The sequence below is a fragment of the Globicephala melas genome, chromosome 7 (assembly GCF_963455315.2).
Source record: "Globicephala melas chromosome 7, mGloMel1.2, whole genome shotgun sequence".
Classification (NCBI taxonomy): Eukaryota; Metazoa; Chordata; class Mammalia; order Artiodactyla; family Delphinidae; genus Globicephala; species Globicephala melas.
Genome location: NC_083320.1, coordinates 72,484,375 through 72,507,270, shown reverse-complemented (window position 1 = coordinate 72,507,270; position 22,896 = coordinate 72,484,375). Strand labels below are relative to the sequence as shown.

The 22,896-nt window shown below is 38.7% G+C and overlaps 1 protein-coding gene across 15 annotated transcripts in view; it reads left to right on the top strand.

The window, feature by feature from the left end:
• PKP4 (plakophilin 4) overlaps nt 1–22,896 on the top strand; it is a 250,469-nt gene that overhangs the window by 79,999 nt on the left and 147,574 nt on the right. For 13 of the 15 annotated variants that reach the window (XM_030852714.2, XM_030852713.2, XM_060302413.1 and 10 more), the window contains one exon: nt 3,454–3,590. In XM_030852714.2, the coding sequence (XP_030708574.1) occupies nt 3,459–3,590 (132 nt within the window). In that variant the 5' untranslated portion in view covers nt 3,454–3,458. Of the gene's footprint in view, nt 1–3,449; nt 3,591–3,791; nt 3,810–22,896 lie in introns of those variants that run through there. The other 2 variants (XM_060302418.1, XM_060302419.1) reach the window with 2 other exon arrangements.

Sequence of the window (22,896 nt, the reverse complement as noted above, 5' to 3'; positions counted from 1 at the left end):
CAGTTTTCTGGCACCTCTTCCATTCTCTGTGATTCTCCAAAGAGCCAGAATGGTTCAGCAACTTATTTGTAAGTTTTCTCAGGTCCCTAAAATGTAATTGCCCAACTCGGGCAAATTGAGATCATTGAGGGAAGCACAGGGCCTAATTTCTCACCCTCTCTTTGCTATATAAGTACCTATTGCTTTTTTTTTTTTTCTTTGCTAATGGAGAGAGGTAATAATATTCTGTGACTTTAGTCTTAGCTTGATTCCTTCAACTCCTCAAACTGTTACGAGAACTACAAGTAAGTGAACAGAATACTTGAATAGGTGTATAGCTTGTCAGTATTATGGCATCCCTCCTCTGTCCCATGTTGGTAATGGTATTTGGGGACTGTTCCAGAGATGAGGTGTAGAGAAGTGTCGCGTCCTCAGTCATGCCTGGGTACCCTGGTCATCCTTCTGTATCGCATAGGTGTGATTGCCTGCAATGTCTACTAGTCTTTGAGGAATCTGAGAATAAAAACATCATACCTACCTATGAAAGTCTCCTCTCTTGCTGAATAGTAGTTTCTTGTACAGATTTATAACCTCTTCAACCACCTCTTCCTATCAACTTCAGCATTGTTATTCCATCACTTGTATCTTGCTATACTTTGCCTTGATCTGATTCATATTTTGCTGCCTCAGCTAGATGATGAGCCACTAATGGTCAGTGACCTTGCTTTATGCCTGTATTCCCTTATCACCCTGCATATTACATGGGCAAAGTGGTATTCAGAAAATGCCCATCTGTTGTCATAGATCTGGACAGTCATCAAAAAATAAATAGTATGAAATTAAGTATGGTATACTCACAGTGATGTAATGTAATTACAAAAATATAATTTAGTATCTTTCTTTAAACAGTAAGGATCCTCCTATTTTTAGTAGAGAATAATTACTTCCCCAGTGATGTTTCTGTTTCTCTCTATTTCAAATTCTCTTTGTTCACTGAAATTTTGCTTCTCTTTTTCTTACACATCGGTTATTTCATGGTATTATACTCTTGATATTTTAAATTTTTGTTTCTTGGCATTATTTGTTTCACTGTTGCATAGTAACATTTTTGTTCTTTGCAACCCACCTGCTTATTTTAAGGTGTGTAGTTTTTCAATGGCATAGAGTGCTTTCATATCTTTACTAGCCTTAAATGCAAAGCTAAGATCTTCGTGGGACATTTTTTTCTTCATAGACCTTAAACCTTGTACATAATGAGCACTGGTTGAATACAGTTATTTTATCCAGTTGATGATATTTTAAGTGTACTATTTTATATCTCAACACAACATACATACTAAAAAATAACGATTGCCATAAAGATCATTCCATGGTGTTGTATGAAGAATTAGTAAGCCATTTTTGTAAGTGAGGAAAGGGTGGCTCGTGTTCAAGGCACTTAGGTTTTGATCCTGGAGCCACTTACTCCAAGTCTGAAGGTCCTCCTCTCACTTGTCCTTGAGGAGACTCTCCTCCTTGCAGATGAGGCTGCACCCCCAGCCTTGGGCCCCGCAGAAACGGGTGATAAAGAATTTGCCTGCTAGACAGTAGTTAAGAATCTGCCTGCAATGTAGGGGACACGGGTTTGATCCCTAGTCTGGGAAGATCCCACATGCCGCAGAGCAACTAAGCCCGTGCGCCACAACTGCTGAGCCTGTGCTCTAGAGCCCACGAGCCGCAACTACTGAGCCCATGTGCCACAACTACTGAAGCCCGTGCGCCTGGAGCCTGTGCTCCGCAACAAGAGAAGCCACCGCAATGAGAAGCCCACGCACCGCAATGAAGAGTATCGCCCACTCGCGGCAACTAGAGAAAGCTCGCGTGCAGCAACAAAGACCCAACACAGCCAAAAGTAAATAAATAAAAATAAATAAAAATTGTTTTAAAAAGAATATACCTGCTAGAGCTGGCATGAGAACTCCTCATGGAGAGTCCCATTGGGGGAAAATGCTCAAACTCATCAGACCCATTGTCTATTTCTAATATTGTAGGAATAAAGTAACCACTGGTGGCAACCTGGAACCTAACCCCATCTTCACTAATGTGGAAGTCAGGAGAGTAAAGAATGAGATGGAGGCTCAGGTGATATGTCATCTTCCCCTGTCTTATAGACTATGAGTTTGGAAGTAAACAGCAAGCTGATACTGACATTTGATGGAATGGGAAAAAATCCCCAGATCATCCTACAGAAATGAACATTGTGGAAGTTGATAAGAAATCAAAATCCAACAGTAGAGTCATTTTTAGGAGAAAGCTAAAAGAGGAATGTCAGAAACAGCATTTATGGTCTCAAATGTCCATATACAAGTACACAGGGTAACGCATTGAACAAATAAGGTCTCGTGAGCATCATAGCACTTGGTCAGATTTGCCTAATGACTGTAATGAGACATGGAAGAGACAGTCAGTCCTTCATTCATGTATTCAATTATTTGGGAAACATTGAGTATCTATTATTATATGCCAGGCACTAGGCTAGTCTCATGGTATGGTAGACTCTACTCTTGAGGAAACAGGCAGAGAGACTGACAGGTAAACAAGTTATTAAAATATTTACAACATTTTAGGTTACACCTTTTTCACATCTTTTGCAAATTTATACAAAGTCCATATCAGATCAATAAGTTTCCCGGCAAACATACCACTCTTAGTATGTGTTTATCTTAGGAGAGGCACCTCATCTCCTGCCAAGAACCCATTTCATTTGTCACAAGCTATGGTCCTGAAAAATAAATTCTCTTTCAACACCAGCTCCATAGCCATTGTCATCTTTGCATAATCAGATTCCTCTAAGGAAACCAAGCTAGCTATAATACTCCACCAATGTTATCTTTATTGCTGGTTATTAATGCCTTGCATTTCTTTTAAATACAGCAGAATTTTGCTTATTTTCAAGCCTTTCATAAGTTTTAACCCCTTTTTCTTCTGCTGAATAAGCCTCTTCTATAATCATAAAGCATTTGCACGTTCATAGGTGTCTTCCTGTGCGTACACTTCTCTGAAAACTGACCCGTATAGCAATCTAGAGTGTTGTTATTTTGTTCGTGATAAGAAAATCATATTTACTTAATGGTTAACTGTTTAGAAAATTCAGCGATTTTATAGCATCTAACAGCCTTAGTGTCCTCAGTATATTTTTGAGTCCTCTTCCCTAACCCTTTTCACATCATTTTTTGCTATGATGTTGTTTAAGTATTTTCTCAGTGTTTATTATTATCATTCTTATTCTATTGTTATTTTTTAGTATTTGGTAGTACTAGCTATACTTTGGCCCTAGATGTTGCCTTTTAGAAATCAGATAGCCGTATGGTGTTGTGATCATGGTGTGTAGAATCTGTAGTAGTTCCTAGGAACCATCTGCAAACGCTCAGCCCCTGCCTGTTCCTGCCCAGGAGCGGAGGAGAAAGTGTTAACCCTTTGCCTGCTTGATTGCAGGAGGAATGCCAGCTCCTGAGCAGGCCTCATTGGTGGAGGAGGGGCAACCACAGACCCGCCAGGAAGCTGCCCCCACTGGCCCAGGCATGGAACCCGAGACCACAGCCACCACTATTCTAGCTTCCGTGAAGGAGCAGGTACATCCTCTGATTTTAGACTTTGCAATTAATTATTTCTTCAATGCCTTTAAAAATTAATCTTTCGATGTGTTTTCAATTTGTCTAACGTCCTTGACGCCTTCACGTTTTCTAATTATAAGGTGTTTACATCCCTGAATACATTGGGATGACTGGCAGGTAGAGCCGCTCCAGGTGCCAGTCAGAATCGGAACATGCAGGATACTTGTGCGTCTGCAAGTAAGGACAATATCGGTGGTCATCGGTGTCTCTTGTCTCGCTCACCTTGCAGAGTGTGTGCATGCACGCCAAGCTTCATAAAGCGTGTTTCACATCACTGACTTTTCTGTCAGGACTCTGGCAACTTGAGGCCTGTGATATCCTTAGATCTGTTGAACGTTTTAACATAGGTATTACATAGGGTTGTCTCAGTGATTTTTGGATAAAAGGCTCTATTTGTTGTGTTTGTCTGAATCAGAGTATACTCATTTTGTGAGCTAATGTTCTAAAACTTGTCACACTGTGCCAGTTTGCTTAAATGTCCTGTTTATGTTGATTTTTTTAAAGGCACTTAATACTATTTATCCTTCAAACCCAAGTAGCCTTCTAAATTAGATTTTTATCTGGCGGGCTTAGAGAAATTGGGATTACTGGTTTTAATTGTTTAAGATTTAAAAGCTTAATAAGGTGAGTGTAGATGTAAAGCTCCAGGGAGACTTTTCTGCCCCCTCCCTCAGAAAACAAACAAGCAGACAAAAAGTGCCCTCCGTGAGGGTTATTTTGTTGGTGATAATCTAATAGTAAAATCCTCTTTTTAGATCTTATGATTAAGTGACTGGTCTTTTTTTCTCAAGAGATACAAGCTAGATGTTGAATATAGGCTGGAATTATTTTTTGAAAAATCAGTATCAGCAGCTCAAATGAGTAATGATGACAAAGAATGAAGGCATGTTGAAAACTTCATTATTTTACTGTTTGCTGTAACTTAAAGCTGAGTATTGTATGAAAGATTGCTCTAGAACTAGGAGATGTGTCAGCCATTAGAGCTGTACTTTCAAGAAAAAAATGATTTCACAACTTACCCTAGTAGCAAGCTGTCAAAATATTTTTTCATTCCTCACAGAAATTTGAAATTTTTAAACATTTCACAAACTAGGAATTTGAGAAGACACAAGAAAATTAGAGTCAGTACTGTTTCTGTTTTCCACTAAACTATAGATTATCTAAGCTTCTGTCACCTTTAGGGAGGAAAAAAGGACTCTTTTCTCATAGTTGTTGAGATCTGACCCAAGGAGCTATAAAATGAAACAGCTCTGATTTATTTGCGGCTCTTAGCTTGTACTGCGTTTTGGTGAAACATGATGGTAAATTTATCAAAATGCCCAGAACTAACTTCAGACCAGAAACTGTGTTCAGTAGGCATAGCAACAGGAACTTTTGTGTTTGTACCTTGAAACCAGATAATCCTGCATGTTGAAGAAAATTGGAAACCTATCATGATTTTTGCCCTGTAATTCCTTGACGGCCTCAGATGACTTCAAAATTTTATCTTTTGGCAAAGAATAGAATTCTGAATGGATGTTTTGTGGGAGAAAGCAAAAGGGGTTCTGGTTTCTCGAGGTAACCAAAAAAAAATACAGATATTTGTTAGAATTATCGTATGTCTCCCACTTTATTTAGTTAGTGGGAAGAGATACTCATCTATTCTTGTTCTAAGAATTTGAGTCCATTAATATACATTTACAGTTTTCATTCTTAATTTCTTTTAAGATTGTCAGTGTTCATTACTCAGTGCTTTAATCATTCAACCCAAGACACCATATCTATCTCTTGTTCCAAGATATTTGCCTGATTTTAAATAGCTAACTCTAGTTCCCATAGGATTTTTGTGGTACCAGGCAAGATACTCTAATTTCTCCATAGTAAAAATTTCTTAGACTTTCCTGAAATATGTCACTCATTTTTGTCTGTCAAATGAGACAGAGCACAGAAAAGTTAGCTAGGAATAAGAAAGTTAACTACTATTTACCTTATATATTTGATTTTAAAATACTAGTCAGAATATCAGTTCTTAGTTGCATTAGACTCAAATGATAGTTAATTTTAGATTATGTCCTTGGTCATGTTTTGTATCAAAAGAGCAGTATTCTTGGGTGGGATGTGTAATTATAGGAGAAAAAAAAGGGTGCCTCATTTTCATAGCCATGAGGTGATAGGATCAGCTCTGCTGATCTCAAGGAACAGACCTTGTTTGGTGGCAGCCATCTATCAGGAAGGATGTTTCGTTCGGGTACAGAGACCCCTTTAGTGCAAGGGGGGATGTGGCTGGGTTCCCATCATGGCTCTACTACTTATTGTGTGATCTTGAGAAAATTATTAACCTCTCTGTGCCTCAGTTTCTCATCTATAAAATGAGGATAATAATAGTTATTGAAAACATTAAATTAACCTGTGCAAAATTTTTATACTGCCTGACACTTAGTAAATGCTCATAGTAAAGCCTAATATTACTATTATCGTCATCTCTGCATAAGAAGAAAATGCCCTCCTTAAGAGAAGCTGGTGGTTTTACTTTTAAATATGTATCTATAGGGATTGAGTGACACTTCTTTCAGGATACTGATATGAAGACAAAAACTTTCTGAATATTTAGCCATGTTTATGTTGCGACAGTGTTTACTTCTGCATGACATTAAACTTTCCAAACTTCACCATACTGGTCTCACCAGTTAAAACAGCTTTATGTATTTATTATAAGAAATGGAGCATGTGAAAATAAATTTTATAAACATGCTGATGTAGTACAACCCAAACATAATGTCAAGACACTTGGTTAAAGAAGTGGAAAGTAATATATTTCAACATGCAACTGAATTTTGAGAGGAGGAGTCTGTGTTCTTCTTGTAAATTATATCAAGCCACTAAAATACTTCACATGAATTCCCCCTGGGTAATTCATTGTAACTAGTAGGGAAAGGAAGTGACCAGTAGCAGTCTTGTTAACAAATCATTAGTCTGTTAATATCTGAAATTGGATTTAGGATGTCATAGGAACAATGAAATCTTCCTGTACTGGGCCACACTTTCCCTAGGATCCTCCCGTGCCGGAAGCTGTTCCTTATTTCTTGACAAAATGCTGAGATTCATATTCTCTCTCTTTTATGAAGCGATGACCTTTCACATTGATGTCAGTCACATAGATGCATACATGTGCAGTTATAGAAAAAGTCCTTGGTCTTTTGCAGATAGAAAGAAGGAACCTACTTCTGTTCAAGTGCTACCTCTTTCATGAAGCCATGTTCACCCCAGCCTGAAGTCAACTCTCTCCTGATCTTCTTTAGCACTTTATACCACGGCTGTGACTCTTATCATATGCTCCTTTGGATGATATAATAAAAACCTACCTAAGGATAGAGCTGTGTTTTATATGTTGCTTCACACACATGTTACAGGCCACTCCTCACCTGGGCCCTTGAATATACTAGAGCTGCAATAAATGATTGTTCAAGGAAGGAGTAGATAAATAATGCTGACTATCAGATCACTTTGTCACCAACTGGCTGTTTTGTGAGGATAATGGAATCTGTTGCCACATTCATAGAAACATTACTAAGCAAGAGAATCTCACAGACAGCACTTAGAAAACTAGTTACCCAGCGGTACATTCTTGTCTTTAAGACAATTTGAATTGCACTATATCCTATTGATTTAGAAATTAAATCTGATCTCTACATGGAGCAAACAAAAATTTTATTTCATATGGATGGTCAAATAATGGCATAAGTGTTTTGTAAATATGAAATAAATTTATATTCCATCTTCTATCTGTCCAACTTAGTTGAAAATTAAGTGTAGGGAAGGAAAGGATGTGGTTTGTCTCGGTGATGTCACAAAATATCCACCGGCCTCATGTATACCAGGTAATCACAGAAGAAATGCCTTTCAGTTAAGGATTGTACTTTAAGAGAAATAAAAAGCCCATGGGAAAAACAAAGTAATGTGATCCTTGGACTCGAACGTAAAGTTACAGGAAGTATGTTGAACTTAAGCTACCAGTTGGTTGCTGGCTGTAATCAGGATCATCATTTGGCAGCTTCTACTGTTCAGCTCAACTCCTAATGAAAATCCGGGAGTCCAAGATGAATATAGATGGTGGAAACACATTTTTTTGTATCCTGATAGTTTTCAGGCTACCTTGAGAATAATCTAGTGCCTAGCTTAACATCTTGTAAAAGAAATATGGCCAAATGTGGTGCCCTCAGAGAGCCTTGCCTCCTCTTGTGAAAACCTTAGACTAAAGTGATTGATTTGTCCTTGAAATGGACAGCACGCCTTTGGATACAGAGGAATTGGAATTTGATAAGACATTGACTTATCCAGAAATTCGCTGCCACCCCCTGCAACTTAGATGTGTCAGCGTGCTAACTTCACAGGCTCAAGGAAGCAGTGAGCCAAGGGCCCCGAGCAGGCTATTACTATCAATTGGGAAAGTATATAGTAGTCTTATAATTAATAGAACGTCATCCTGGATTGTAGAAACACTCTAAAAGACCATATGGCCAATCCTGGATAGGGTTAAATACTTTTCATAGCTCTATAAAGGTGCAAGTTGATTTACATTCTATAAAATCACACATGTAATATTTATTACACTCTTTCATCTTCTGTTGTAAAGTTTCTTGAATAATTGAGACCCCTATTTGAACTTGGCCTTACTCCCTAGGTGCTCTAACTTCCATTGTTCTCCCACAAACCACACCCTCTTATTTTTGGTTTATGATTTAAGAAGTTTGGAATCCAGATTTAAGATTGAGGCCAATCCAGGTAGCATGAAATGGTAAGCAAAGAATAGATTTGGTAAAACATTGCTAATTTTACTCTTACTCTGGTGAAGTCCTAAATTAGATTCTGTGTGTAGTTCTTTTGTTACCTTTGATGAGTGAAAATTGCACTGTTCTTCACTTGTGAGTCTTTCAAAGAGAATACCACCTCTCAAGATAGTATCTGACTTTGTGAAAATTACAATTCTACCTTCAGTGTGTCCCTATTAGTTTAAGTGATATTTAAATATTACAGAGTGAAATGAGTCATTAGAGATCCTTAATTTTTGAAGATAAAAAAGGAAATTTGGAGCCCAACTGTGTCCTACTGATATTACTTCATTTTTACGTGGATATGTTAGCTTCAGTAATTACACACCCTTTCCTGTATGGCAGAATGCCCAGAACTGAACAGATTCCAGTACAATTATTTACTTTATTTCTCTGAAACCGAAACAGCTCAACTGTTGTACACCTGCCTTTGCAACTTCCTTTTATTTGGCCCCTAAGCTTATTTACAATGAAATAGTTCTCCCTGACACACCTCAACCACATGCAGAAGACAGAATTTTTACTTCAGCTGTAAACAAGCACAGTTTGTAGCTTAGCTAAAAGCACTGTACTGTAAGTACAATTCCTGAAGCTTCACGTTTTTCCTTTTAGTAACTTAGTAATTTTTCCTCTTGGTAACTGAATTATCCTGGCAATTGTAATTATTGTGTAATGCATAGGGAAGTCTTCTGTGCCTGAACTGCGTCATCAAACACAAGGTAAGATTGGATCTTTTCTTAGTGACTTCTGTGGGATCATCAAATTTCACAGCTTTACCTCTTTAATATTATGGAAATCAGGTTCAAAATGAGGTCAAGTGGTAGAGGTCTTGTGACAGTCTTTGACCTGGATTCAAGAATTCTTAACACTGATGCTTGGTTCTCAAGAGATCAGTCCTTTTAAGTTGCATGTGACATGGTCAAAATTTAACGTTTCTCTTCCATGTGTTAATGATGTGTAGCGTATCCCGCGCTTCAAGTATCTCTGTGGTTAAACAATACAAAAGAGTATAGCCAACAGATTTATTCAGTATTTGAGTGTACAAAAAAAAAAAATAGTCCTTAGATTGCCAAGTTAGCTAACAACAAGCATGTACACTTTTACATCTGCTCATGTTTTCCAGTAGTCTGATGAATGATCAACTGGACTTGTGAGCACAGTTCCCAGGCTTACATGTCCCAGGCATACATTTTGAATACCTGAGTTTTTGTTCTGTTTGATTCCACTGGAGACATCTTTTTAGGTGTATTGACACCGTAGGTGGTTTGTTTTATTTTACTTTGTTTTTCTTGAAGAGCTCTTAAATTCCAGGAATTTGAACAGATTCTGTCTGGCTCTTCACATATAGCTGAATTACACTTGCAGACATGATATGCATAGTAGGTGCCCCCAAAGTATTTATTGGGTAAATGAACTAAGAATGTAAAAATGCTTACTCTCCCACTGTAGTTGTTTTACACTGGCTTTTAACTAGATAAAAAAATATTGATTGAAAGCCTACTGTGAGCAAAGACTGCCCAGGAAAGAGTCGGGAGGGATGGTAAGGAGACCTATGAAGATGGTCTGTTTCATACAGTTTCTACCCTCCGAAGAATGCAGTCACAAACCTTATTGTATATTTTTATGTGTGGTAATTGGCATATAATGAATATTCATTAATTGGAACCACAAAATCCAAGAATATATGTACTTTTGCCCCCTATTTTAGTTAAGCAGCCTATAGATATGTATTGTATTATGTCGGTTTTATGTAAATTTGTTAATTTAGGCATTATTAACTTTAACTTTTACCATTGAATTAGCTTTACCTTTGGTTAACATTTGAAAGCAATAGAATATTTTTCCTTTATTAACACTTAAAGTCAACCCCGACTTTCCATGTTTAAAACAATAATTTCCTTTTCAGTTGAATAACTCAGTTCACAATTCCTGTTCAGAGTTAAATTATGAATATATGGAATAATCTTTCCCCTGTACGTGCAAACTATATGCTACTGAACGTGAAATGAGTGACTGCTTATTGATGAGATTAAATGGGTGACAGGATTATTCAGCGTTGAATTCTCTACGCTGAATGATTGTTTTTCTTTTTAGAGTCACTTCTGGAGAGAAAAATACTTCAGAACCATACTTTTTCCCTCAGGAATAACCCTAAAGTTACTCCATAGCGATAGCGAAACAGGCTGTCTTCATGTTTGTGTTCTCAATTTCTAAATTGCCGTTTTTGTTACTTTTGCAGAAAGGGATCCATACGGTCTTACTGCATCTGTTTTTATTTTATGCGTGTATTCTTTCCAGAGTGATCGGATCTACTTGTACCTCAGCCAAGTAATTTAGGTTTTGATTATTTCATTTTAGGCGTTCCTAAGAAAAATTATTTAAAATGTAAAGTTCTTTTCAAGTAATGCAAAGATAAATCTATGTCTTAGCTTATAGAATCTTAAGAGTTTTTATGCACTGAAACCTTAATAATATAGGGATTGAAAATAATAGAAACACTCTGCAAGCAAATTGAAAGAACACATTATTGAAACATGAAGATAAATGCATGTTATAAAGTTAAATTCGATGTAAATCATATTTCAGATATGAAAATGGCTATCATAAATTGAAAGATAGTTTTCGTAGAATTGAAATCTCTTGGCTCTTGAAAGAAAATTTAATTTTCCTTTAAAAATTGGAGACCTAGTCATTTCAAACTTGTATTTTAATTTGTAGACCTTTACATATGAAAATTCCTATAAAGCAGCACGACATCAGAAAAGTATTCATCATGTGGTATTATCTACTGTAATAGGCATATGTCTGATTTATAAGTTTTCCTAAAATCATTCCTAAAGTTTAAATCAAGATAAAAGTCCTCAGCCACTGCATATGGCCTTCTAATAAGCTATTCTGGGGGAATCAATTCTTACTATTTCCTCTATATTTAGCATCTCTGCATCTGTTGTTCCTTTACAAATTGCATCAAAAGTTGAGATAAACCATCATTTCTCCCCTTTGCAAAATATTTTCATGAATTGTTTTATTAATAAAAGAGTAAACCTGTCTTGCCCAAGTCTAGAATAAATTGGCACCTCCTTTTTTCACTCACGACCTTAGCTACCTCATATATTTCTTGCTTAAAAGCGACAGTTGTTGGAAGGGGGCAGGCTTACTGGAGCTTTTCTCTTGCACCCATTTTCTCATTTGTTTCTTAATAAGGTGAATATTGTTTTTTCTGTAATGTAAACAGTGAACGGCAGGATCTTGATTTTTCTTTTAGTTAAGGTATAATGAGAAAGTGAATTCTTATTAAATTATTTTGTGGAAAAACATCGTAGTAATTGCTGCTGTTGGCATTATTCTCAGCTGATTGATTAGAAGATTTGATGGTCTGTAGGTAAGAATATGAAATTTATATTTGTATAGCTGTGGATACTGAACAGAATGCTCTTTCACTTAGTTTATTTGATCTGCACTATAGAATAGGGAAAACATTTTATTCATGCAAAATACTTTATGCATGCAAAACTTTTATTTGGTTGAATTTATTTTTTAAATTCGTAACCCTTGATAAAACTTCTTTTGAGTTCCCATTAAAAACCCTGAAGACACTCACCCTATTGTCAGAGTTGGAGAGGAGTTCTACTATAAGGACAATCGAACAGGATTGAGAAGAATGGTTAGTGGATTATCTGTGCTAGGTCTTCCATTCTAAGGACAAAGACCCTACATTGCTTTTATTGGGCTTGCCAGCTTTTTGATACAACCAGATTGCTGTCTCTTCCCTCTCTACCACCATCACCCCCACCACTACTACTACCAGAAGCAAATGAAAAATTTTAGAAAAGATTTTAATTAAAACCTTGAATTATGCAGATAGTTATTATTATTACCCCCATTTACAAATGGGAAAATGGAAACTCAGGAAAAGTTAAGTAAGTTGCCCACACTTACACAATTAATAAATAGGGCATCTGGTATTCATATCCAGGCAGTTACAGTCTAGAGATGCATACTAAACAGTTAAAATCTACAGTGGAGTCAATAGAGAAAACTGGATACAGAAGAAAATCGAAGCACTGATGTTGATAAGATTATTTGAGAAGTTATCTTGGAATATAGAGGAAGAGAAGAAAAAGGATATGATAGATGTCATTAGACATGGAGGTCATAGAGAATAAATCTGCCATAAGCATTGTGGATGTTCCTGAGAAATATTTTAGAATAACTGGAGCAGAAGCAATACTTAAATATAATTTTAGAACAGATTTTCTAAGCAGAAAATAAAGTCCTGAGTATATAGATTTGAAGGGGTCAGCATATTACAGGCATCACCTGTGGAAAAGAGACCTGTCTAGGAATAACTTTGACAAAATTTTGTATTTACAAAGTTAATGGGGAAAAAGACTCTACAAGAATCCAGATTAAACAAATAGTTTATCTGCAAAAGGTAAAATCAGACTGACATATAGCTATAGCTTGGTGTAGAGCAATTGTGTTTAGAGTATTGAGGGGGAAAAAATGCTTATAGTCCAAGAGGTTTATACCCAGCTAAATTGTCTTCCATGTGTGAAGAATGAAAAAGATACTCTCAGACATTCAACTCATGTTGAATGTGTTGAACTCATGAAATGTGTTCTCTCTTGTACCCTGGTACCCTTCAATAGTTGAAGATGTGTTCCCTTCAGAGAGTAATCAAATTTAAGACTCAAGGATGAGAAATTTATGATATAAAGTAACTAGTGCATCATCTCTTACTCAATTAAGATTCCAAACCAGGAATCAAGGGTTATTATGTGCTATCAATTCGATTTTGCAGTTCTTCTCCAGTGCTTTCCTGCTTCTCATGGTCCCCAATCTATATACTCCTTCAGGTAGTTCAGATGGATATATTACTCTGGTGACTGTCCCTATTAGCCATTGGTACTATTCTGATTCACTCTTGATAATAGGAGGTAAACTGCTTACATATTTTAGATACTCCACAGGGAGAATGCCCAGTCAATGGTAGGGCATCATTTAGACATTTAGTGGCATTTTTCATTGTCCCAGCACTTAAGATGTTTTGCCACCTATAAACTTATATTGAACGTTTTGAGTCATGGTTTGTTGGCTTATTGGATTTGCACAGACAAAAAGAAAAAGAAAAAAAAAAAGACATCTTGGGCTTCCTTGGTGGTGCAGTGGTTTAGAGTCCGCCTGCCGATGCAGGGAACATGGGTTCATTCGTGCCCCGGTCCGGGAAGATCCCACATGCCGCGGAGAGGCTGGGCCCGTGAGCCATGGCCGCTGAGCCTGCGCGTCCAGAGCCTGTGCTCCGCAACCGGAGAGGCCACAACAGTGAGAGGCCTGCGTACCACAAAATTTAAAAAAAATAAAAATAAATCACACTTCTAAAGAATTTTTAATGACAGGAAAACTTAACAATACAAAGGAAAAAATAAGGCATCTAACCATATATGTACAAATTTGCTATAGAAATACATGCATATCTGTGTGTGTGCACACACATACACACAAACAAATGCATGTGCACTCATTAATAAAAACAAGAGACACTCCTAAATGTTGAGTAAGTATCTTCAGGCTTTCTCCCTTGTATTTTGCAAATTTCCTTACAAAAATCATGTAATGTTTAATAAAAATTCTAAAGCCATAAAGTAATCTGGCTGAGGTTTTTGAAGTTTTCCAAAAGATAATAATAAAAGGTTACCATAGACTAAGGTTGACAGAGAAGGAAAGGAAAGAAGTGTATATAAGTTACAGGATGTGGAACATTTGTCAGATAACTCATGGTTGAAATGGAAAATTTAGCATGGCTGTGATGGCAGTCTTCAGATAGGGTATCACGGCACAGTGGTTAAGAGCAGGGGCTCCCATGACTACCCCTGGCTGTGCCGTGTGACTTCAGGTTACTTCAGATGGAGGCTTCTGTGTCTTCATTTGTAAAATGAGGATAAGGGCTCCAATCTTACTAAAATAGTGAGTACTCAGTAAAGGTTCACTGCAGTTGTTATCTCTGAGACGATATGTAGAAAGCTTGTGGAAGCATTATGTTCTAGCCCGGGGCCACTTGGGAAGGACCTGCATCCAAACTGAAGAATACTCAAAGGCAAGGGCCAAGGCTGAGACCTGGCCCACTGAAGGGGTTCCATCCAGAGGACCAGGCAGAGGTTATATGCCTTAGGGCCCTTACGGCGTAATGCCGATGAAGCTGATGGGAGGAGCCAACATCTGTCTGGACCCATGGAGATATGGTTGTGTCATCTTACAGTAATTCTGCAAATCCAGCTCTTTGCAGATATCTTTACATAGTATATTCAGAAGTCTAGTTAAGAGATTCCTGAGATATATCTTTACCAGTTGCCTTGGAGGGCTTTTCTACAAAGTATCATTAAGTAAGAAAAGGAAGATGCAGAGAAGTGTACCAAACACCCATTTTTTTGGATTGCCCCACTGCAGGATATAAACTGCAAGGATGCTTTCCACTATATTCCAGAGCTTAGAGTAGTGTCTGGTACTAATCAGCTCTCAGTACCTGTTGAAAATATATTTGTTGGAAATGTTTGTGTATTCATGGAAAATAAGTAGGGAACAAAATACAAACATACTAGTGCACATCAAACTCACATTCATTACCTAGGGATGGTGAGGGAGGAAGTAAGAAGCCCCTTCCCCCAAAAACAGAGTAGGAGGGGGATATAGATCTAAAGTAAAAAAAATATAAAGTTTTCCCATGACATGTGTATGAAAGTTTATAGCTGACCATTTTTTCCCTTCCATTAGAAAAATCAATTCTGTCCAAAAGTGATAGTCATAAGAGATTTGTTCAAAAATGGATATTTGTGTCTGAAGTGAAACGGTGGTCCTTGCATCTTAACCAGGACCACACCACACTTGGGCTTCCTTTGCTTGTGCAGACATCCACCTCTCCAACCCCACAGCCTAGTAACAGCGGACTGACTACTTCTCAAAATGATGTCACTCTTTTGGGGGTGGGAAGCGAAGCATCTGTACTGACATGATTATATTTTCCAGCTTTTAAGTGCTTCCAGCAATATTTCATATTTCATTGAAAATGTAGCTTTAGTGAGTCATGTCTAAGCCTGAAGAAACACTGGTGCTTTTACAAAGAAGTTGAGAGTTTGTCACTGCTGCGATGGTGCATACCTCTAATCTGTTCTTGCCTTCCATAACCTGGATGCAATCCAAACCCAATTGTATCCACTCTGACTGATTTATTTGAACTGGCAGAGCTTACGTCGGTAGACTCTTAAGTGTTCCCTTATGATATATTCCTACACAGAAGGAAGTAAATGTAGTAATTAAGACTGTCTTATTTTATGACTAGAACTATGCAAAAAATATGGAGCCATTTCCAATACAATACTTGTGTCTGGAAAATAACATCCCAGCTTCAAAATCCTTTATCCCAGGCGGACTAGAAGTGCACAACAAAATAGAGTAGATTGACCACAAAATATTGCAAAGTACAAGATCCCGTTTGTATTCTGTGACTGTTTTAGCTAGCATTTTGACTACCCAAAATAGGTTTTTAAACATCTTGAGAAAACCATGTTCCCAAGTACAGGTTTTGATTCCCGTAGCAGATTAGTACTGGCAAGTTGGAAGGTCAAGCACCCTTACAGCTCAGAAAAATGTCAAATGGCCACCTGAGAGCCAGGCGGGGAAGGACAAGGGCGTTAACCAGGAGAACTGAGCCGAAGAAGCCCAGCTCTCTCCCTTTCCCTTTAGCTGGCTGCTCCGGAGGGCGCTGCTGGGCAGGCCAGTCACGATCAGCCCTTCAGCAAGGGCATCCTCACAGCCAGCCAACCAGCCCCTGAGACCCTCTAGAAGAGGCACACAGAGCCCTGGGGGGGCTACAGTTTGTCCTGAGGACATCACTGTACCATAGTGAATATTTTTAAATGTTAGGCTTGTTACTATTTATGGTAATAATCTGATAAGCCTAACTCATCAGTGAGCTCTTGGAGAGTTTCACTGTACTCTTGTAAAGAATTCAGTAGTTTCTTGGTAGAATGGGAAGAATGTAGACATTGATGTCAGGCCAACCTGGGTTCAAATCCAGAGTCCCACAAAGAGCTTTATGCTATTGGGCAAGCCCCTTAACCTCTCATCGCCTGTTTCCTCTGTAAAATTACAACAATGCCCAGTTTGTAGGGTATAGGTCTTATATTTTAAAATGCTAATAAAGTGCTTGGTACTTAATAGGTGGTCAAGCCCCTCTTTAGAAGCAGAGCTGTCTCAGGTGTTTTGTAAATATTGAAGTTTTCTGTCTTTGGGGTTTTAGTGATAAAACTGGCATTAGATCTAATTGCCCCTGAAATGGCCACAGCAAAATGAAGCCACCCACCAGTGTTGAGTGTTGTTTACTCTATTGCTCTTTGTTTCCCGCAGAGCATTAAGTTTGTTTTTCATCTTCATCTACCAGAAATCTTTAATTCCCAATCTTTCAGTTTTGTTCGGTGAGTTGAGGAAATCCCACACGCACCTCCTTTTTCTTGTTAAAGCCTGCCTTAGGACTCGTCCTTACCTGAAATGCATTTGAACATTCTGCAGTCCAAAATAATGTAGTACGATTATTCTGAAAGAACTCTCTGTTGGATCCAAGAAGCCATTAATTGTTTTGAGAATATGAGCCATGACTGCTTGAAGTGGTAGATTCTGACTCAGTGCAGGATGACGCGCTGAAGCAATCTGGTGTGCTTCAGGTCCTGCAGCCATCACGGGGGGTGGGCAGTGCTCTGTTTTGAACCCCAACCCCTTAAAGGAGATTGTCAGACCATCATATTGCGAAGAATCCACTCATTTCCTTCAATAAGTTCATGAAAAGGAATTATTTCTTGAACAATTTTAATATTTTCAATTTTAAATATTAGGCCCCACGTGGTCTGTAATATATATTGTATTTAGTAAGCCCTTATTTATCTGTAAGACATGTCTAGAATTCCTATCAAACAGATGTCAGAGATGAGACTCTAATAGGAAATAGCAACTCCTGACTTGCTTTTCTTACTTGGTGCTAAGAAACAGTGCTCTGATGCCGTGGCAGTTAGTATCTGTACCAGGCACAAATTACTGACAGTTCTTAGTTATTGTTCACATTTATTGAGTACCAGTGTGCATGACACTGACTCACATACTTTGTATGTGTCACCTCATGTAATCCTCACAGCAGTTCTAAAAGTCTGTCACTATTATTATCCCCATTTTACAGATGAAGCAGCTGAGGCTTAGAGAGTTTGTGAAACTTAAGTCTACCAGAGTGTAGACAGCGTCGTCCATAGCAGAAGCCCTTGTTCCTAGAATGGGGCCTGCTGCATAATAGACATTCAACTGATATATGTTGGATGACTGAACTTCCTCAAGTTCACACATCTGGTCAGAATCCAGGGATTGACAAAGGATTTAATTCCAGGGGACTCTCAGACGCCAAAGCGTCTAGCTTAAACTTGTGTCATTTTCCTGCCCCTCCCCTCCTTCAATCAGCCCTGTATTAGACAGTTTCAGAGGAATAGAGGACATGATTCCCGCCCTCTAGATGCATAATCCAATGAAGATGCTTCCAACCCAGTAAAGATGTTCAGAATATGCTTGCTAAGCTTCAAAATAGGAGCTGAGGCAACTAGGCACTAAAACACTCAGCTCTGCCATAAATATGTGTTAATTGGGCTTCAGGTTTAGCTGCTGTAAACAATGAGACATCAAAATACCATGGCTTAAACAAGACAGGAATATATTTCTCTCTCATGAAACATTCCAGAGAGTAGTGGTCCGGGGCTGCCAAGGCAGTGTTGCTGCATGGTTGCTGTCTCTTGGTGTCAGGCAGCTCCCAGGTCTCATTAGGTCCTGCCAGGAGGTAGGGAGGGATAAAGAGCCCGGGGAACAGATGCATTCCTTTTTGGAGGGCGTGGTCTAAAGAGGCTTGTTCCTCTTAGGCATTGAACTGCTGCGTGAACTGGGTCATTTGGCCACGGTGAGCTGCCCCGAAAACTGGAAATGCAGGCTCCAGCTGAAACAGCCATGGGTTCGGATAAAATGATTTATCAACAAACAGCAGTTTCTGCCACAGTGTACTTGGGAAGCGTGTGGGTGCCCTGGCACCTGGGCCTCGTTACTCCTCTGCCATCTTTTCTACCTGCCTTACTCTACCCTCCTTTTGATTAGCGCTAGGCTGGGCTGAGCTGTACTGGATGTTCATGGTGGTCCAGAAAGGAACAAAATCAGAATCACTACACTGATTTCTATATTCTCCGTTTAACATTTGTAAATAAGAAATGCTGTGGAGGATAGACCAAAATTTTATTTCCTTGGGTTCCTTTTTTTAGAATTTATTTTATTGGCATATAGTTGATTTACAGTGTTGTGTTAATATCTGCCATGCAGCAAAGTAATTTGTGTGTGTGTGTATATATATAAACACACACATACATACACTCTTTTTCATATTCTTTTCCATTATGGTTTATCAGAGGATATTGAATATAGTTCCCTGTGCTATGTATACTAGTTTATATCTGCTAATCTCAAACTCCCAATCCATCCCTCCCCCACCTCCCCTCCCTGCTTGGCAACCACAAGTCTGTTCTCCTATGTCTGTGAATCTGTTTCTGTTTTGTAAATAAGTTCATTTATATCATGTTTTTGAATTCCACACATAAGTCATATCATATGGTATTTGTCTTTCTCTTTCTGACTTACTTCGCTTAATGGGATAATCTCTAGGTCCATCCATGTTGCTGCAGATGGCATTATTTCATTCTTTTTCATGGCTGGGTAGTATTCCATTGTATATATGTACCACATCTTCTTTATCCATTCATCTGTCTGTAGGCATTTAGGTTGTTTCCATGTCTTGGCTATTGTGAATAGTGCTGCTATGAATATAGGAGTGCATGTGTCTTTTTGAAATATAGTTTTGTTCAGATATATGCCCAGAAGTGGGATTGCTGGATCATGTGGGAACTCTAGTTTTGTGAGGAACCTCCATACTGTTCTCCATAGTGGCTGCACCAGTTTACATTCCCACACAGTCTATGAGGGTTCCCTTTTCTCCACACCTTCTCCAGCATTTGTTATTTTGTAGATTTATTTTAATGTTGGCCATTCTGACCTGTATGAGGTGATACCTCGTAGTTTTGATTTGCATTTCTCTAATAATTAGCAATGATGAGCATCTTTCCATGTGCCTGTTGGCCATCTGTATGTCTTTGGAGAAATGTCTATTTAGGTCTTCTGCCCATTTTTCGATTGAGTTGTTTTGCTATTGTTTGATTTCCTTGCATTCTCAGTAAGTTTCTATTTAAGTTTGTTTTTCCTTTAAGCCTGAATATGCCAATTTTTGAAATCCTGTTAATATTGCTTACATTTTAAAAAAATCCTCATTGAACTTTTCATGCTATTGCCATCTTGTAAAAGAGTAATAGAAATTGCTAAATATGCCTAGTATGAGTAATTAATGTTGCTATGAGATCCTGAATGTTGCATTTCTATTTCTTTACTTCTCTGTTTCTGCATTTGGAAAAATTATACTACCCCAGGGTCTCAAATTTAAATGTATTTTTATAATGTCATCAAGTTTCTCTCCAGAGTTACAGTTGTCAGCATTTTCCCCCTATTACCTGAAAACTTCTTCCCCTGCAGTTTATAATTGGAAATGAGTAAATTTCAAAGTGTAATCTCAACTAAAACATTCCTTTTTTAGGAAAACAGAAGAAGTTTTCTAATTCAAACATTTTGACCCATAAGAGTAAGAAAGTTATCTATCCTTTTTCGACTTTTCATTCTTAGTACCTAGAACAATGCCCAGCATGTAAGTACAGTACTCAAATACTTGTTGACTAAATCATATTTAACTCTTTAAATTAAAAAAATTTCCCATTTTTAATCTGTATGCTTAGATTAAAAAATTGCAAAATTGGGCTTCCCTGGTGGCACAGTGGTTGAGAGTCTGCCTGCCGATGCAGGGGACACGGGTTCGTGCCCCGGTCTGGCAAGATCCCACATGCCGCGAAGCGACTGGGCCCGTGAGCCATGGCCGCTGAGCCTGCGCGTCCGGAGCCTGTGCTGCGCAACAGGAGAGGCCACAAGAGTGAGAGGCCACAATAGTGAGAGGCCCATGTACTGCAAAAAAAAAAAAAAAAAAAAAAAATTGCAAAATTACATACTTAAAGTGTTTTGACTATAGCAACTACCCCCCAAATACCCAATGTATTCACATACAGCACATGCACACACACACACGTATGCACACCTGTGTGCATGTATACACATGCATTTGTTTGGAGGTCAGGCCACTGGCAACTTCAGCCCTTTGAAACATACTAAAAATTACCATGAAAATGGCTTTAGGCCCTCACCCTCAACCTTATTCCCTCTAGTTTACAATATATAATTTGGTCGTCACTGTATTTTTGTAGAATATGTTTTGGATGTACAAATTTAGCCGAGGAGTTGCAGGGCAGGAAGGTGAGGAGAGGGACCAGAGGGCAGGAAAGAGAAAGGATGGAGGGAGATCAGAATTCCAAAAGGAACTGTGACAGCACCAGGTGACATTGCTACATCAGGGAAGGAGACAGGACAACTGATGGGCAGGCTCCAGGGATTAGTGATGCCTCCATATGGTTGTGGTTATGCATGTTTCGTTAGATTATTATTGTCAGTCATTTAGAAAAGTATGCGTGTTCCATATATTCTATTTAACAAGTCAGGAGAAAGCATCATACCTTAGGAGTGTTTGAAATCAGAAAATAATTTGGCATTTGAAGGATCATCTTTGGATATCCAGAAATTTTAATCCTGTGAAACAGCTCTTTACTCAAAGGTGATGGAGAAATGAAAAATTATTAAGTAGTATAAAGAATCCGTGTAGCCAGGTTTAGAAAGGAATGCGTTAAAAGTTTGTAACTAGGGAGAATAGCACTGAGAGACTAGACTAGTTCTACCCATCCTAGTTATCCTTACCAGAGAGGCCAAGTAGAGTTTTGTTGACAGGATAATAATTAGTGTTTACTGAGCACTTGGACCAGGCGCTGTGCAGGTGATGGCAGTGTGTGTATTGATTAAATTCCCCATCGCTCTGTGATTTCAGAATTAACACAGATTAGCTCTTTTGAAATGCGAGGAACTGAGGTGTAAGTGGGTTAAGGTTAAGTTGCTGTGTGTGGTTCACACAATTCATAAACAATTAGCAGGAATCTTACCCTCATCCCATTCTGCCGCCAGTGGCGAGCTTATGCCCTTGCCAGCCTTCAGGAGAGCCATGCTTAGTTGAAGCAAAGCTACTTCCTAGTTTGTGGCTCTAAGCCAGCCACATGAGATGGTGATTCCAAGCCTCAGTCTGTGTGCTGGATAATGGGGGTAAAAGCAATCAGTTGACTCCCTACCGCATGAAAGCATCGTGAGACTCATGAGACTAAAAGCACTTAGAAATCCTCTACTTTGTAAAAATTGTTATAAGACATTGTTACAATATTCTTATAATCAGCAAAATAAGAATATAGTTATTTCCATTTAGGAAGTATTATGTATTGATAGCATTGTGCACTAAGAAATAAGGATTAGAGTAATTTAGGCCTCAAATATTTTCAAGTTAAGAAATCTTTATTTTGTTCTTTCTCCCTGCCAAAAATATCTTATTCTACACCCCACCTCACTCCCCCGACCCCTCACCCCCCAGCTTAGTGGGAAAAGTCCTGGTTATATTGTGTTCCTTTCAGTGCAATGGTATGTAAACTGCATAAGGGGACAGTGAGAGTAATGAAGAATTTGTTTTCTTTGGTGACTCCTTTTGCACTGAGTATTGAATGCGGTCTGAATGGAACGTGCCACCAGAAGCCAGAAGGTCCTTCGGTCATCCATCCAACTCTGTCTACACACATTCGTTATCCATATATAATCGGCTGTTGGATAAGTTCACGTGCATCATCTGTCCAGACTTTAGGAGAGCACAAAGCCATGTCAGGAGAGAGCCCTCTTTACCTGCAGCTGCAAACTGGGAGTAGTAACCATGAAGTGACATTTAAGGAAGGTGGAGCTCAATGAGTGAACCTTCACTGCCTCCTCTTCCTCTAACTCCCCACCCCCTGCCTTCTACCAAATCTGCCAGATCTGCCTTCTACCAGATACTCACCTTCTACAGATCTGGCTCCATCCTTTCCACATGCACCATGCCAGAGACCCAACACTTGTAGTCTTGAGTCCTAAGCATGGCAGAGAGCAGGCCCTAACGTCCACATTTAGTTGGGAGCTACTGGGCACAAGACAGTTGAGCATTACTTCTGATTAGCTTGCTTACCTCAGGAGGAAGCCTCTCTTTGCTTCCCCTTTTGGGGGCGTGGCTGCCTCACCTGGCACCTAGGCCGCCTCTTTCTTTCTCTGTATACTCTCATGTTAACAGCTGTTTCCTTTTCCTGCTTTCTCAGCTTTGTCCTTTTTGCTCTTCCTACAAG